General features: G+C 32.9%; 1 protein-coding gene across 1 annotated transcript in view; it reads left to right on the top strand.

Moving 5' to 3' along the window:
• LOC129241643 (heparan sulfate 2-O-sulfotransferase pipe-like) overlaps window positions 1–16,894 on the top strand; it is an 86,430-nt gene that overhangs the window by 7,966 nt on the left and 61,570 nt on the right. Inside the window, exons 2-3 of the mRNA XM_054878080.1 lie at window positions 8,408–8,574; window positions 13,905–13,963. Of these exons, the coding sequence (XP_054734055.1) occupies window positions 8,408–8,574; window positions 13,905–13,963 (226 nt within the window). The remainder of the gene's footprint in view (window positions 1–8,407; window positions 8,575–13,904; window positions 13,964–16,894) is intronic.

A 16,894-nucleotide genomic window follows, 5' to 3' on the forward strand; every position in this document is an offset into this window, starting at 1 on the left:
ACGTTGTGGTTCAAGCTGAGATACTTGCTGTAAAGAAAGCAGTAGGTCCTGTATGTACAGACGTAACAACTAACTGCGTAAAAAAATCATACTGTCTACTGTCCATGTGGATAAAATCATACTGTCTATCATAAAAAATGTCCATAAGTGCAAGGAAGTCATTTACAAGCTGTTCGTAACCACAGGTTTTGTGTATATTTCTTTCCGTGGCATAAAAGCATGGAGAGAAATGAGATAGTGGACGGAATAGCTAAAGAAGGCGCGAGACTTGCAGGGGATCAAATGAACAGGTACTTAAACCCCTGCGCACAATTCAAAAGAAGCTAGAGGAGCACATGTTAAGAAAGGCGAAAGGCAGATGGCTTAGCTTATGTAAAAACGCATATGATGACAAGTATACGAAATCCGTTATATTGTTCGATAGAAGGAACTTTAGTTGGTTTACTAAAGGGCACTGCGTAGTTGCAGTGTCTCGAAAACTAGACTAGGCTACCTGTGTGCTCTCAGTTTTGAAATACTAGAGTATATTCCTGAATTGGAGTTTGAGTTATTCCTAAAATTCGCGAACAGTAAGCGAATATTGAATTATGTATATTTGCGTTAAAAAAAGGACTCTGATCTGGTATCACTAGAGACTAAAATAGTTTCTGCGAGGCTTCGGCCAACCTGTATAACTTAACCTAAATTAGTGCATTCTGAAAAAAGGCTGTATTATAATTTTGTCGCGTCTGTTTTAATAACAATAACGTAGTAGTTTTCCTTAAGGGATTCCATTATACCAAACTCCTTCAATGCTCTGAAAATCCAGGTAGCACATCGTGTTTGCTTATCAAGCCCATGCACCCGTTAAATGTGGGTTTAGGGACTTGTTTTTTACTAATTAAAGTGTGTTGCAAAGCCTTTAAAGTATATCTCTTCCAAAAGTATACACTGATGCTAAGAAATAATTCAATAATTAAAACAAGTTTTAGACTGTCGTTTTCAGCTCACGCCTTAATTTTCTTCAGGTGACTCGAAGTGGTAAGTTGAGTATTGGAAACAGAAAAGCGGGGTCGTTTTGCAAAATCCATAAGTTTTTTCCCCCAAATCATGTTTTCATCGACGAATTTTCTTCCTCAAATTCTGCATAAAGGGCTTTGTAAACGATGAATTCCAGGTACTTTTTCCATAGAATATGTGACTCCGCATGAAGCATTACTATGGAAAAGGGATATAAATGCTGGTAAATTGTGGCAAAATCGAGTTCAGATCGTCATTCCGAATACAATAAATAATTAGCATTTTGATAATGCTTTCTTAAGACATGATGTTGTATAAAAAAAATATCTGTTAGTAAATCAGTTGATGGACCTAAGGGATACGAAATCCCCATGAAATTAAAAATAAAAATAAAAATAAAAATACATATATCGAATTTTGGTTGCCAGAATTGACAATACTACGCTAACCAAAAACATTACCTTAAATGTTTACATATTTTCATTCAACCATTCAATTTCACCGCGTAAATATTTCTTGGGATTTCAGTAAAAGTCTGTTCAGATAATTAATACACCCAATTGATTAGTGGCGCTACCAATTCGAAATAGTCCCCGATAAAAGAACTGACTAAAATCAATCAATGAATCAGAGTAAAAACAACAGAAATACGGCGATTGGACGAAAGCGGCTTGAATAGCTGTGTCGCTGCAATTAAACAAAACTACTCATAAGCTACTGAAGTGGATCAAACCACATGCCAATCGGTCAATCGAATAATGGAAACGTACCCTTGGCCGATGAATCATAATCGTGTATTTAGAAAGACTAAACGCCTCAGTCAGTTTCACACGTAAAAGAATTATTGGCTTCTTTATAATATAAATACATATATACTTACATATATGTACATAGGGTTCATGTCCATGGTCACGATAAATATAAATCGAAAATGTAGAACAATTTTGCAAATATATTTCCGTAAAATAACAATACACAAAAATAAATATAATTCTTCAGCTAATTTCAAACTTAACACGTAAATCACGTTTTATCTTTAGTATTAACTTTTTTTAAATTAGTATTTAAAAATTATGATAAAATACTAGCCAGTCCGTGCGTACCTCGTGCCACAAAATAAGAATTATTTCGGGCTTAACCTAGAGCTTTCCATTGATTTATTAATTATGGTAATTTACACACAATTTCATATTTTACATACTTCTTGTTTTGCACGCGTCAAATGGCCTGTATGAGTTGCCTTAGCGCATTAACGACTTTTTTACTTAGTCAAATCATTCAAGGTTCTTCATTACGAACCAATTTATCCTATATAAAGAATAAAAATTGTAACTTAAAATACTAATATTATATACTTTTATCACAAGTTTTCAAATTAGAGTCAACGGAAATAAGAATCGAAGGGGCACTCAAAATAAACAACATTTGTAAATCACTCTGTTTCTGTGACATTCACCATTGCTTCATAGAACAAATTTACTTTTTTGTGAGTTCGCATTCATTTATTTTTAACATTTGGTTTTAATAAAATATGACGAAGTAGAGGAACCATTCCCTATAACTATATAATATGTTAATCTCAGCCTTATTTATTGAAGCTGGTTCCGAATGAGAGCAGAAAAATTGAGAATAACATAAAAATCCCCTCGAGAAATATTATACTTGCCCTAACCACTATATAATCGCTTAACAACTTTGTAGACCCTGCTTTAGACAAACATTCCGTCTCCAGTAGAACAATAGAAATGAATGCCAGAATCCAACTGCACCACCCGACTTGTCGGAAATCGCTGCTGCGGTAAAAAGACTTTCCAATAATGATACCGCGTGCATTGATGGCATTCCAACTGAGCTTCTTAAACCCATGTAATGTTCTCTGCTGAAATATTGTTCCTAATTATAGCATCTGTGCGGATGGTGTATCTTATCGGTAAGAGTAGAAAGAAGGAATTATTGTGAAGCAGGCAAAGAAATGGCTTGAATGACTGTAGCAACTTGAGAGATATTTGCATTCTCCCTGCTGTTGTAAAAACAATTGCGCGCATTATATATACTTCTCCATTTAAGCATACTTGTCCACCTTGAAACATCGATTAGTTCCTGTTTCGTAGTGGTTTATTCCTGTGCCGACCATATCAGCGCGCTCCGTATTATCATGGAACAATGCACCGAGTATAATAACTCCAAAATTCCCCAGCTGCTCATCGGTTTTGAAAAAGCATTCGATAGCGTAAATAGGAGGTATATCGGGCTGCTTTTCGGGGGAGAGAAGTACCAGTTAAATGTATAGCCCTTATCAAGGAAAGCTACAGCTACGCTTGTTGTCATAAAGGAAAATTATCACAACTCTTTCACGTGCTGTCTGGGCAGGGTTGCATTCTATCTCAAATCCTTTTCATGCTGGTAATTGAAGACGAAAAACCAGCAAGGAGATATTTGCTGTTGTATAGGATGTGCGATCCAAAATCGATAACTCAGTCAATGAAGGAACAATTCCAAAAAACGGGACTTAAAATCAACGTAGGAACGACAAAAGCTTTTAACCTGAACTTTTTCTTTATCAAATTCTTTAAGAGTGGGTGCGCAGGTTTTTGAAAACGTGGATAATTTTTACTACTTGGCATCGCCGGAGGAGGAAGTGAGACTGACGTTGAAAGCAGAATAACCAAGGCCGAGGCACTGTTCTGTACTCTTGTACTGCTCTTGGAAAATAATAACATAACTACGCATACCAAAGTGCGAATTTTCAACGCATGCGTCCAGTCTGTCCTGCTATACGACTGTATAACGTGGAAGATAATCTTTGAAAATGATCTCCACCTCTGGCGTCTGCACCTTTTCTTTCATAGAAAATACATTATTTTTTTTTTTTATGAAACAAAAAAAAATTTGCGCCGTCAACAAAAAATGTAAAAAATCAATGGTGTTTAATATTTGCACTTTATTGTATTAAGATTCAATGAGCTGTAAAACTGCATACCAGGAAAATTTCTAAAAATTCGGGTTGAGAAGTTGAAAGTTGTGTAATTTTGCAACGGGGATAGTACGATTTAAAAGTGGTTAAGGCAAGTGACAAATAGCTTCTCATGTATTTTTATAAATTACAGTTAGTACAAATTATGCTGTATGCCTGTTAGCAAAAGACAAAACTGCATAAGCGATTTCACACATGCAATTACAAGTTCAGCGTTTATTCGTAGATAAAACGTTCATTGAACTTCCAGCCAAGCCAGACCAATTTTTTAAATAAAAAAAATTCATTTCGAATTTCACACTACTTGTTGAGTTAGGAAAGAAAACTGGTTTTCGAGTTGACCTATACCTTCATTATTCAGATTATTATTGACGATTCATCGTTCTTCTTGCTGATTGGACGACCTGTAGTTTGACCACTTAATTTATTGAACAACTATTTGTCGAGAGCATAGGTGCTTGAACCCTTCTCTTGCCAATCTTCATTGTATGTGTAAACAAATAATTATATACATATACGCATTTATAAACATATACATACAGAAGCATGTATATCTTCGGGTTATCTTTGTTCATCTTGCTCCTAAGCAATTTTTCATTTTTAACGCCATATTACCTGCCCTGCAGCTATTAGCAAACAAGCTAAGGGGATTGATTCGAATAGGTTCATTAACCTTTCTAAATATTTTAAGATGCTTATGAATTCATAAAGAAAGCACATTGTCTATTAGAGTAGTCTTCATTAGTTATAGGTATGTGTGTCTGCGCAAATAGAAATTAATATTCACTGAACTTTTTTTGTAATGTTACAAACGAATTCGTTGTGGATACTAAGAATTGAAAAAAGTATATTTGCCAACTTTGAATAAAAAAGGACTGATTAAACATTTTGATTTTAAGACCGTACAATAGTACAAACCACTTGATTCTATGTTAAACTGGTCTTTTTACACCACAATAAGTAAAGCAAAAGCAATCAATTAGAAAAATATTAAACAAAATTATTTTTATTAATTTTTATCTCAACCCAGAGGATAAACAATATGTTTGGCTATCCCATTTATTTCATAGATGAAGAATTTATCCGGAGTACCACACCTAGTACTACTAGCTTGCCATGGGGAAAACAGAGATTTTTTTAAGTTCAAACCTACCTTATTTAAATATTGCTCTTGGACTTTATTTTCTATCAGTAGGTATGCATAATGCAAATACGCAAAATCAGCTCATTTTCACCTTTCCAAAAAATTTAAGGACGCTTGTTTATGAAAGAAAAGTGTTCTGCCTTCCGTTTTTCAATGAATTCAATAAATTATGCTATGCTGAAATATTTTAACCATCGCTTACTGCAGCTAAGGGTTATATAATATTTAGTGATACTAACCCTTGGGAGTCAATTCTCGTTCTGTGTAAACGGGAAGTGGACAAAAGTTTCATTTTCGTTTCACAGACACTTTTCACTCTGTCTTTTTATAAACGATTATTTTGCGATTTTCGTTTCTGTCATGATAAAAGGAATACTTTTGAAACCTTGAAACTATTTATACGACGAGCTTTATTCAGAGTACTTTGAGGAACCTGAGGTTGTTAGTTCCCCTACAAATATTTCAAGTCGTGATATTTTGAACATTGCAAAAAGACGACTTTTGCAAATAGTGGAGTATGCTTTCAATTATAAAATTTATTCATATCCATTAATTTTTTCCATTCCCTTTTAACAAAAACGTAAGCTACGTTTGTTTAAAACTATTACTTAAAGGTAATTCAATTTTAGCAAAATATTTAAGCTTGAAATAAAAATACTTCAAATAAACTCTTTCTAGAATATTATACATAAATATAAATTATACATGGATGGCCCGTGGCTCCCAGAAAAAGTGGCCCAGTGTTTTTTTTTTTACTTTTATTTGCCACATTTTTCGTGCACAACTGATTTTTCGTGAATTGTTTAAGTTAATATATAAGTCGACACACTCTTAATAAATTGCTAACAACATGCGCATACATCCACAAACAACTCTCATCAAGTTAAAGCAGCAACACAATGGGCTTTGATAGTGATTTTTATTAAAATTTTATTCAAATCAAAAAAATATATCGAATTTTCCTCAAATTATTTTCATCAAAAATTTAAACAAAATTTTTAGAAACTTTCCGGGCTTGCCGCGGACCTCCTTTTTTCTATTTTTGCACACACAAATTGTCAGTGCAAAGAAATTTTTCATATGGAACATTTATTTTCGTTTTTTCACGGAACGCCAATCGAAAGTGTAATAAAAACGGGGGAAAAAACTTTTAATTTCACGTTTACCCAGAACGAGAATCGACCACCTGAGGTCAATCATCATCGCACTTCACTTGTAACAATCTTCACAGCTCTCGCATTTTTTATAACTGTTTTCGATAAATTAGATTTTCGTTTTCCTGGCGTACTTCAAATTAAAAAACTGCAAAACACAGACTTCCGTTATAAAAAACGGAAGTCTAGAAAATCACACAAATGCACAGTTATTTTTTGTTAAGGAGAAGCGATATGATGGGGTAAACGTTAATAAGAGAAATTTAAAGAGTGAGAAAATCATGTTACCAGATTTTTTTTTTTTTTTCATTAGACTCCAAGAAATTTGTAGGCGAGAATAATTTACATTTTAGACAAATGTTAAAATAACCGATTTCAAAATATTTTTTAACTTAAGTTCTGAATGATTGAAAAGTCTAATTTTTGTAGCGTATCACAAAAAAAAATCAAATGTAAACTAAACTTAGAAAAAAGTTTCATTTCTCGCATATGGATTTTGTAATGTACTAAAGTGTATTCCTGTTCAAATGACTATTAAGGAATATGACAACTTAGTAATTGCTCTATATACATTATGAAAATTTCTTTTTAATACATAAGACCTAGAAAGTTTTCATCAATCCGAATAATACAATATTTATTAGTATGCTCATTTTACTGAGTTTAGTTTTTTAACACATGGCAACCTTACTCAAAAATATATTCGAAATAATGACATTTCATACCTCCCTCGTTTGGCATCCATATTAATTAATTTATTATTTAATTAAATTAATTTAATTATTAAATTGAATTAATAACACATAATTAAAACACGTGGCAACCATCTTAAGAAATATTTTTTTAAATATGCTTTCTTAAATTTCTTTCATTTGACACCCGGATTGTTTTAATTATTTATACAATTTATTGAATTTCATTTTTAAACAGTGCGTTTCTTAGTTTCATAGTTTCATTTGATTTCATAGTTTTGCTGATGTTAATTTTGAAGCCGTATTGTTAGATTGTGCATTGCCACATTGTCGATCAGTTTTTGAAGGGCCATATTTTGGTTTCATAAATATCTATGTGCTTTCAATTGCTTGTAGTATTAAAATTAGACTTTATTAAATATTAGTGTTTGGGTTTTAACTAAATATAAAAAATAATACTCCTTTGAACACATAATTAAAGGCATTTTGCTGCTCAAATATGCAATTCTGAAAAAGTAAAAATAACAGAAGACCCGTAAAATGTAGCCCACCAAAAATTTAAGATAAATAGGTGGAATTGAGTAGGTCGGAAAAACAAGATACTCAAACACTTCGACATACTTGCCCGCGATACTTAAGGCCTCAAAAAGGATATATGTATGTGCAGGGAAATGGAGAATAAGGTGTTTTTTTTACTTACCACTCTGCAAACATACCTGAAATTTGTCGAGTACAAAAGTACTCAGCGCACCCAATTAAAACAGTTTTACATTGAAGCACCCGGACAAACAAGGCGAAACTTCTCTGTATTGTCTTCGATTTCTAGACAATGGCCATATGCTATCCACATTGACCAGGCACCAGGGCACGAAACTCTTTCCGTTTTCAGTTTGGTAAAAAAGATAGCTATCCACCCTTTGCAGACTTTTCCAGAAACACTTTACTGTTCTGCAGCTAATCAAGTTGTACGAACGGTGCTACGGGGAGTTTTGGTCGAGACGCGCTTAATCACTTTGATGCAAATAATTTACTCTACGGTACAAAGGCCCGCGAATCGGCAGTTTGCCAATTCGCCTGCCAGTTCTTTTCCCTAAACACTCTAATGTAACCACATCAGTTCTATTCTATTTCGTGACGGAATTTAATTTCGACTTAGTTTCATGAATGATGTTGGAGAATGCAAAGTTTTTCTTCTGAAGCCAGACAGTTCCATTTTCCGTTAGTAAAGACCCTACGTCCTAAAAAGTTTCTATATCTCCTCATCGTCCTCTTATAGGCATGATAAATGCGAACATTTTCCGAAGGAGGCTTCAGGTGTAAGTAATCATTTAGAGCCATTGTTCTTGCATTGTTCTCCCTTGAATATTTGAGGCTTGTTATTTCATAAACATTCATATATATACTTTCAAAAATATACTTATGTAGTTACCTGTCTTTTTTACAGATCCGTTGAACTCATCGCTATTTTAGCAATTTCCTGCACATTTTTTCTTTTTATGCATACAAATAAACTTAATAGTCGCCTCAAAGAGATGGAAATCAAATTGCAGCCTTCGGAGTTCTCAGCACTCGGCTTAACCGGTAACCATATTAATTCAAGGGAGTCATCAAGTAAGTGCAAAATTTGATGTTTGGATTCAAAGGATGTTAATTGAATATGTAAACTTGCATGCAGACTCTTCATATATGCATATGACCATAACGGCCTACAGTTTAAATTCTAATTTTATCTATAATACTCGTAAACAATGGCAAACTCAGTTGAAGATCAATTAAAATCAGAACACAAATCGCTGCCTTCAGAAGAGTTACTGCTTGCCGATTTGAATTGTCTTCAAATATCTGAGTTTAAGATTTAAAATTCCAACTACTTTTCTCCAAAAATTTTAAGTGATGCCATTTCAGAGTATTGCCACGGCCGAATCGTTTCATTTTTTACACTTCAAACCCAAACATTTTGCTTGACAAAGACGAAACTTGGACTTACTACAATATATCAGAAACCAGTCGAAACTGTAGACTGCTCGGGGTGAATCGAAGCCGAAGAATGCTTATGTTAGTCTGTCGGCCAAGAAGCTGACGGTGATATTTTTTTTAGGAAGCGCGTTATGTCTTTCACCTTGATTACATTGTGAAGGGTTATCGGTTATCGGTCACCGGTCACCGGCGTGCGTTTGGTAGGAATAAATTTGATAAACCGCAACAGGCAAAATTGCGTGAGTTACGAATTACTCATTCATCCAGCGTAACCTTCAGTTTTATCTCTGCGGCTATTTCTAAAATTACTTATACGCCCCCTACAATTGAGTTCCTAGTGATTGAAATTTTGAAATTAAAACTGGATGTTAATAAGGAGCCAGCAAGGAAGTAATTTTTGTAATACAAACAAAAAAGTGACCAACTAGATATACGTTTTTTGAAAACTTGCAATTTCGCACTCGCAGCACTTCCATTTCTTATCGGCAAAAAAAAAAAACTAATTAATGGCATTTTCATGCCATGATCGCCATTAGTGAAATTCAGCGTTTGTAAACTTAGGAATAAGGCGTAGCTTGAAGGTACAAAGCCAGGGATATATTTTGGATACGATATTAATTTTCAATCGTGCTCTAATAATTTTCCCCCAGAGAGTGGGTGAGTTGCCAAACTATACATCGTATTCGATAGTGATAGGGTGTGATATATTAACTTCGTGCGACTTATTAATAAATAATATAAGGATATATTAACCTCGTATTAATTAAAGATATCTTCTTTTAAAATTTAGGCTCTCAAAATTGATTTTAGAGCAATTCTCTAATGGACTTTGTTTTTAAAATCTTATGTAGAATCCGAGTCTGCTACCAACGCTATCGTTCCATGCAAATTGACCTACACATATGCATATGTATATACATATATAATTGGCGCTTAATTCCTTTGTCGGTTGCCCGACCTCCTTCTCTAATTTGTGCTGTGTGTCTTGATGTTGTTCCACTAATGGACGGAGCTACAGTTTTTAGCCGTCTCCTAACAGCAGATGGCTTTTTATTAGGAGATTTTTAATGACAGAACTACACTCGGAGGCTTGTTATTGCCTGCCGAAGAGTGACCGCTATTAGAAAAAAAAACATTTTCTATAATTTTTGGTTTTTCATTCCTATATCGGGTCTCAAATCTGGACACTACCAGGTCTATGAAGTAGTAAAAGGAAATCAACAAAGAAGCAGACCCATCATCTTACTTCGGATGCTTGCATTTCAAATTGTTGTGAATAGTGAATAGAAAACTAAACAAATTTAGTGCGATTGAATCGATAGTCTTAAAACCATCGACAGCTCAATTCGCGTGAAGTCTAAATATTCAATATTCAAATTCTATAACACATTCACAAGAGGATCAGACTCTATTACGGCTACGATTTGTTTCTTATTAACTTCGACACTCGGTTTAGACTTATCAAAAAATCGACTTTTTTTATTGCATAAATTGTTAGTATAACTACTCAAGAATATGTGGTAAAAATTTTAAAGCGAAATTTGCATTATTCCCGTTTCTATGAGCACCATCCTTTAAAGTTGGTTAGGCCAAACTGTTATACAGTTATTTCACAATTAGAGGGATCTATAGTTTTATGCCACAGCTTAAGGTCTGCTTTTATACAGCTTTCGTGTCCCATTCAGCTGACGAAACGCGAGCAACGCGTGATGGAGTGTTTGCTACAATCACCGCTTTGCCAGCGAAATCATTGAATGGCTAAATTGCATAATATTAAGGTAGTAAAATGTATAAATTATAATCCAATTTCCCTCGCATTCACAATTTTTTGAATAAATTTGTTTGTTCGTACCTGCTGTTTGTCAACACACGCGACCAACCAACTATACCTACGCGATGCGTTTGCGTAAAAAGCTTCTTATAAATGCATGCAAGTATTCATCTTAGCTGTCAAAGCAAAGCGAGCGTGATCCCAGCACGAAAGTTGTTTGTAGACGAGCCTCTGCAGTTGCAAATAAAAGAGTGAGCTACAGTGACAGCGACCAAATGGCAAACAGGAAAAAATCTTAACATTCACAGAATTTACTTGTACAAGGTGGCACACCAATTATTCATACAATTTTGTTTTTGAATAACTTTTTTACTAATGAAAAAAATGTTTTGACCTTTCGCATTCCATTGCTCGTCTGTTGCTGGAGCTGGCTAGTTTCAAAGTGTCAAATATGATTGACGTATGAAACCATTAGCAAAAATTATAAATCTTACAATAGGGTGATTAATTTTGTGCCACTTTGTGCTCATTGCTATTAATTGAAACATTAGTATTCTCGAGCGTAATTTTAGCATAACTGCGGTAAATTTTCAGTGCTATAAGCAAGCAAATATTTTTGCTTATGTAACTAGCATTACTCGAATACTGCGAAAGAATTACATCGAACACTGACATACTTCCACCTCATCGAAATATTTAAATCTCTTAAGAAACATAAGCGAACAGGGTTCAAAATACATGACATACTTATTTTTTAAGAAATGTTTCTAAAAGAAAATGCCGATACTCAATTTATTATTCCAGAAGTTTAAAGGCTACAACTTTTATATGTAAGCGTAATTTTATAGAAAATGTGGTAGTAGCGCTAACAAATGCCCTTCTTCTACTACTGAAAGCGTAGATGTAGTATGGTCGATTGAAATGCCTTGTTGGAAACTATTTACAAAAATGGTATCAATATCATGTCAATAATAAATGTTGGATTAATATCAACTGTACACTTGGACCTTGAGCATATTTTTACGACGCATGGGCGTATTATTAACTTATTTATTTTCGGATGATTTTCTCACGTGCTCGTGTGTGCTCTTGTTTTCATTTTCCATATTAGTGGTGGAAAAAATCAAATTGCTGGTTTTGTATCCTTTAAGGGGTTAGGGGTAGTCAGAGGCGCGGAAAAGTGATGATTTTCAATAATTTTTTTTGCTAGATTATTTTACAAAAACTAAAAACTAAATATAAAAACAGAGCATTAATGCATCATATTTCGACTGGACTTTAGCAAAATTTAAAAAAAAAAATTAATAATTGTAAAAGTTATCGCTGTTAGTGTGAAACCCGTTTCTCCAGAAGTCCCTTGCGGTGATCATCACAGGACCTTGGAAATTCTTCTAAAATCAATCGGGGAAGAAAAATTAGTTTTATTAATGGATAAGCTTGTGCCTGATCGAAGCTTTTTTGTGAAAAATTAACACAATGGCGGTCTCAGAAAATATATTTCAGTTTTTCGAGAAAAGTGTTTAAAAGAAATCGAAATTTTTGAATTTTTTATGTTTTTCAAAAGCAGTATAAGTTTTATTAAAATCTACCAAGCCAAGGTTTTTAACTTACAGTGATCACCAGATCAAAAAACATAGTTTTGAGAAAAATTCATTTAAAGTTTTTATTTTTGTTTAATTGTTGAATAACTCGAAAGTATTTGACGGATGCATTTCAAATTTTCACACAACATTTATGATATTATACTTTAAGAAAATAAAAAAAATTCAATTTTTTGAAAATTCTGACTACCCCTAACTCCTTAGTGCCAAATAATTTGAAAGTGTAAGAAAATTAAAAAACATATTCTTTTAGATTTTATAGCCCCGCGAATATTGTACGATTTATCGTAAAAAGTTCACAAAAAAAGGAAAAATCTTATTTCTATAGTATTCATGTAATTTATTCATATATTTTGTTAGAAGAAAAAAGGTATATAATAAGCCAACTCTATTAAAAATTTCATTCGTTTCAATTCAAAAATGTTTAATTCTTGTTGAAAATCTGGCTCAAAGTGAAAAACAGATCGATCAAATTTTATGAATTATTTTTTTGTAAAAAGTTTTAAATAATATCAAAAAATTTAAAGTTTTTCTAGTTTTGTAGTTTTTTTCTGGCTTAAAACGTTATATATCTCTTTTATTATATTAACAAAAAATTTTACTTCTCTAACAAAAGTCTTGTTAGTAAGAGAAAAAATTTGTACGATAGATATACCGTACAAAGTTACACAAAGGGTTAATTACGTATATATGTATTTTAAAGTATTTTAATTAGTGTTTTTATAACTTGTCTTTTCTTTGAGGAGATATAAATAACGAAAAATACCTGTGTCATCCTATTTAGGTCTGCATGCACATTTGTGTGCCATGTACATTAGCGTGGTCCAAAAAAAAATTTGTATGCTGCCGCCCCCCAAAATAGTAAAGAATGAAAAATAAAAAGACCCGTATTTTTTTTTTTTTTAATCATACCATATTTAATGGTGCCGCCGGGGCTTTGAAATATCCCATGTATTTTGCATGGGAAAAAAATACTTTTTCGTAGATTTCATGTAAAAACCTGGAAAATTAATATATTTTAACCGGATAACTCAGTTTCTCTTCATAATTGGTCAGGGAATAACAACCAATTATGAAATAATTAATTTTTTTGTATTAACTATTTTCATAAAAGTAATATAAAATATTGTTTTTCGATTTTTTCTTAGATTTTCGTTTTATGGGGGCTTTTTGGGGTTCTATAAAAAATAGTTAATACAAAAAAATTAATTATTTCATAATTGGTTGTTATTCCCTGACCAATTATGAAGAGAAACTGAGGTATCCGGTTAAAATATATTCATTTTCCAGGTTTTTACATGAAATCTACGAAAAAGTATTTTTTTCCCATGCAAAATACATGGGATATTTCAAAGCCCCGGCGGCACCATTAAATATGGTCTGATTTAAAAAAAAAAAAAATACGGGTCTTTTTATTTTTCATTCTTTACCATTATGGGGGGCGGCAGCATAAAAATTTTAATATAAATTTTTTCCCATGCATTTTTGGACCACCCTAATGTACATATACATATATCATTGATAGGCGTATATTGTCTCTTTGTCTTGCACCACCTCCTAATACTATACAATTTTTTCCTTTCCAATTGCAGGACGTGATAATATTAACACACTTCATGGCACCTATCAATACTTAAAAAGTACCGGCCAGGTAAGTTTAGAGTTTTAAAAAACAAAAACATTGCTTACTCATCGAATCCATTGCATCGAATCGCTGTTGGTAAAGCACATTTATGGTATATATTTCATGGTGTCATGGTCGTCTCGGTTCCAGTTATATATAATAGTATAAACATATCGTTATCATGTCGTTCATTCAACATCGGTAACTATGAAGTGTATTGAGCGCTGTGCTGGTTCTAAACTCTATTTCAGAAATCATATTTTCATAAACTCAAATCGGCATTGTTTCTACTGCATGTGTCTCTTCGCATTTATGGTCCCATTTAGAAATGACAAGTATCAGCCTGAAAATATGCAACAGTTTTTGAGAACTGTAATGAAAATAATATTGACTACCGGAATATATAGGGCAGGAAGAAAATATATTTTAAGCAAGCATTGATAAATATTTATATAATAAATTTACATATTTAAATATACAGTAAAATATTTCTACAGTTTCAATAGGTAAAACTAATTGGAATTACATTATAATACAGCTTAACTATTGTAAAAATACAGAAGTTATTTTCTATTAATTATGTAACTTATAAAACAAAGTAATATACAAAACTATATTACATTTAAAATTGAAACTATGTTACGAATTTGAAAAGAGAACAAATGTGTGTTTTCAACGATCATATCTATTTATGTGCAAAAATATATGTACTTATTATGATTTATTATTACATTTAGCATTGTTGTCAGGTGACCGATACTTCATTTCTGAGCCACATTGTAGCAAATAAAGATAATGTGCGACTATATCGTCCATTCTTCAATTATTTATACACATATCTCCTTCTTTACTGGGCTATAAAACAAACAGATCCATAATAAATACATTTACACATAACTACATACATGTCATACAAACATACACATACCTATACATATGCATACAAACATACACATACCTATGCATATGCCTACAAACATACATATCAATCCATACATACATACATATACGAGCATACACTTACTTTCTGTAGGCCATACTTTATCACACATAAAAGCCATTTATGCCCATTGATTGCTCAATGCCTAGAAAATCGCCTCTTTAGTTCTTTACTATCTATGTACTTATGCCCTTGGCCGTTAGCCTAAACACTCTTTACAAATACTGTCTGTTCTCTTTCTCTATTCTACGTACTTGGACTATGCTTTGGCAACTCCACTAACCTTTTAACTTTGTGTCAGGGACTTTCAATAGTCTGAAAGAAACGAAAAATTGTAGGGAGTTAATATTGTAAAACAACAACAAGTAAGGAAAAAACAGTGATTTGAAAATGAATAGAATGAAAATAATTATATGGTTTTGATATATATAAACATACAGCAATTTTATGTAAACCGGACTGAAATGTCTTCAAGGCGAAAACAAAATTTCCGCAAACATAGAATATATGCATATATATTTACATATATAAGCGTATTTATATATGTATAAGTGTAAATCAGCTTAATATAACATAAGTGCAAGGTGGTCAAGAAAGAATGTAAAATAAATAAAATGTTGTGAACATGGGCCAGAACTGTCTAATTATTCTTTTTTTTCAGCTTCTTTGTTACTTGCACGATTTTCTGTATTGACTCAGGTTTTGCTTTAATTATACGTGTTCAATTCGAAGAAAATTATCCGTGACCAACTTTGTACAGAGAGAGTCTCAGAAGCATTCCAGAGCAAATAAGAGGACCATTAATCCCGCTAGAATTTGAGCTTCTGCTGCAGGTTTAAATAACGACCTTCACCATCACCGGTTTGCTCAATGAACCGGTATAAAGCAATCTTTGATGTATTCTTCCAATGTGCTGTAGAGTAAGGAGGTCGCGCTTCGGTGACAATCCTTTATCACGATCATACAAGAAATGACATGGTGAAAATAATTCAGAAAGTGTGGCCAACATCAGACGATTAACCGATTCTCAGTGGATTTCAGAATTTGAATTTCATGGAATCAGCTGATATACTGATGTAACACGGATGTGTCGGCGGGATGTATTACGACAAAACAGAGATTCTGTTGGCAATATAAGAAAAAATCAATACAACCTCGCGTTACTTCGTTACAGTCTAAACAACGAGTGATTTGACTAGTGTAAGAAAAACCTGGAATGAGCGGGCTCAATTTTTCTGCCGAATCACCTATGACGTGCCAGTGGAAGTTACTCTTACTATTTTTGCTTCGCGTTAGACTAAACAGCTGGAGTAAATGAAAACTTTCCAATTGTTGAATTTGAAATTATATTTCGGATGATTAAGAATATTTGAATTCTTGAAGAATACTTAAAACTCTTATCGATAATTGGTAAGCCTATTACTCTCGAATGTTCGTGAAAATATTTCTGTATAAAGCTGACAACGCAAAATTTTCTTCGAATTCAACAAAAATAATTTCACAAAACATCAGGGACCTGTGATGAGAATATTCGAGTAAAAAGGTGCAATAAAAACATGCACAAAGGAGCTAAACAAAAATAATATTATAGCTTGCCATATCTCCAAAACCGTTTGCGGAACCATGTTTATTAACATTTGTTTGCTTCTTTTGGCCCATACTTTTACCTCCTTAAGCATTTTACATTTCTTTTTTAACATCCTGTGTTTATGGTTGTGCAATAATGGTGGAAACTACACTTTGAAAAGTACCTTTTATTGAAATTACGAATCAGTTGTTGTAATTTTCAAGAAGTACATACGAAAAATGCTTATTCTGCACATTATGTTGAATCACTTGGCAAATTTTTTCATCCTTTTAACTGCAACATAACGGGGGTTTTTAGTGGGATAATACATGTCGCGGGCATCCATTAAAAAATCATCGCTACAATGTCGAGCAAGGAATTGTTGATGTACATACATATACATATATTTGATGGAAACATTTATATATAAGTAATACAATATAAACAGGTA

This window comes from Anastrepha obliqua, chromosome 3 (assembly GCF_027943255.1).
Source record: "Anastrepha obliqua isolate idAnaObli1 chromosome 3, idAnaObli1_1.0, whole genome shotgun sequence".
NCBI lineage: Eukaryota > Metazoa > Arthropoda > Insecta > Diptera > Tephritidae > Anastrepha > Anastrepha obliqua.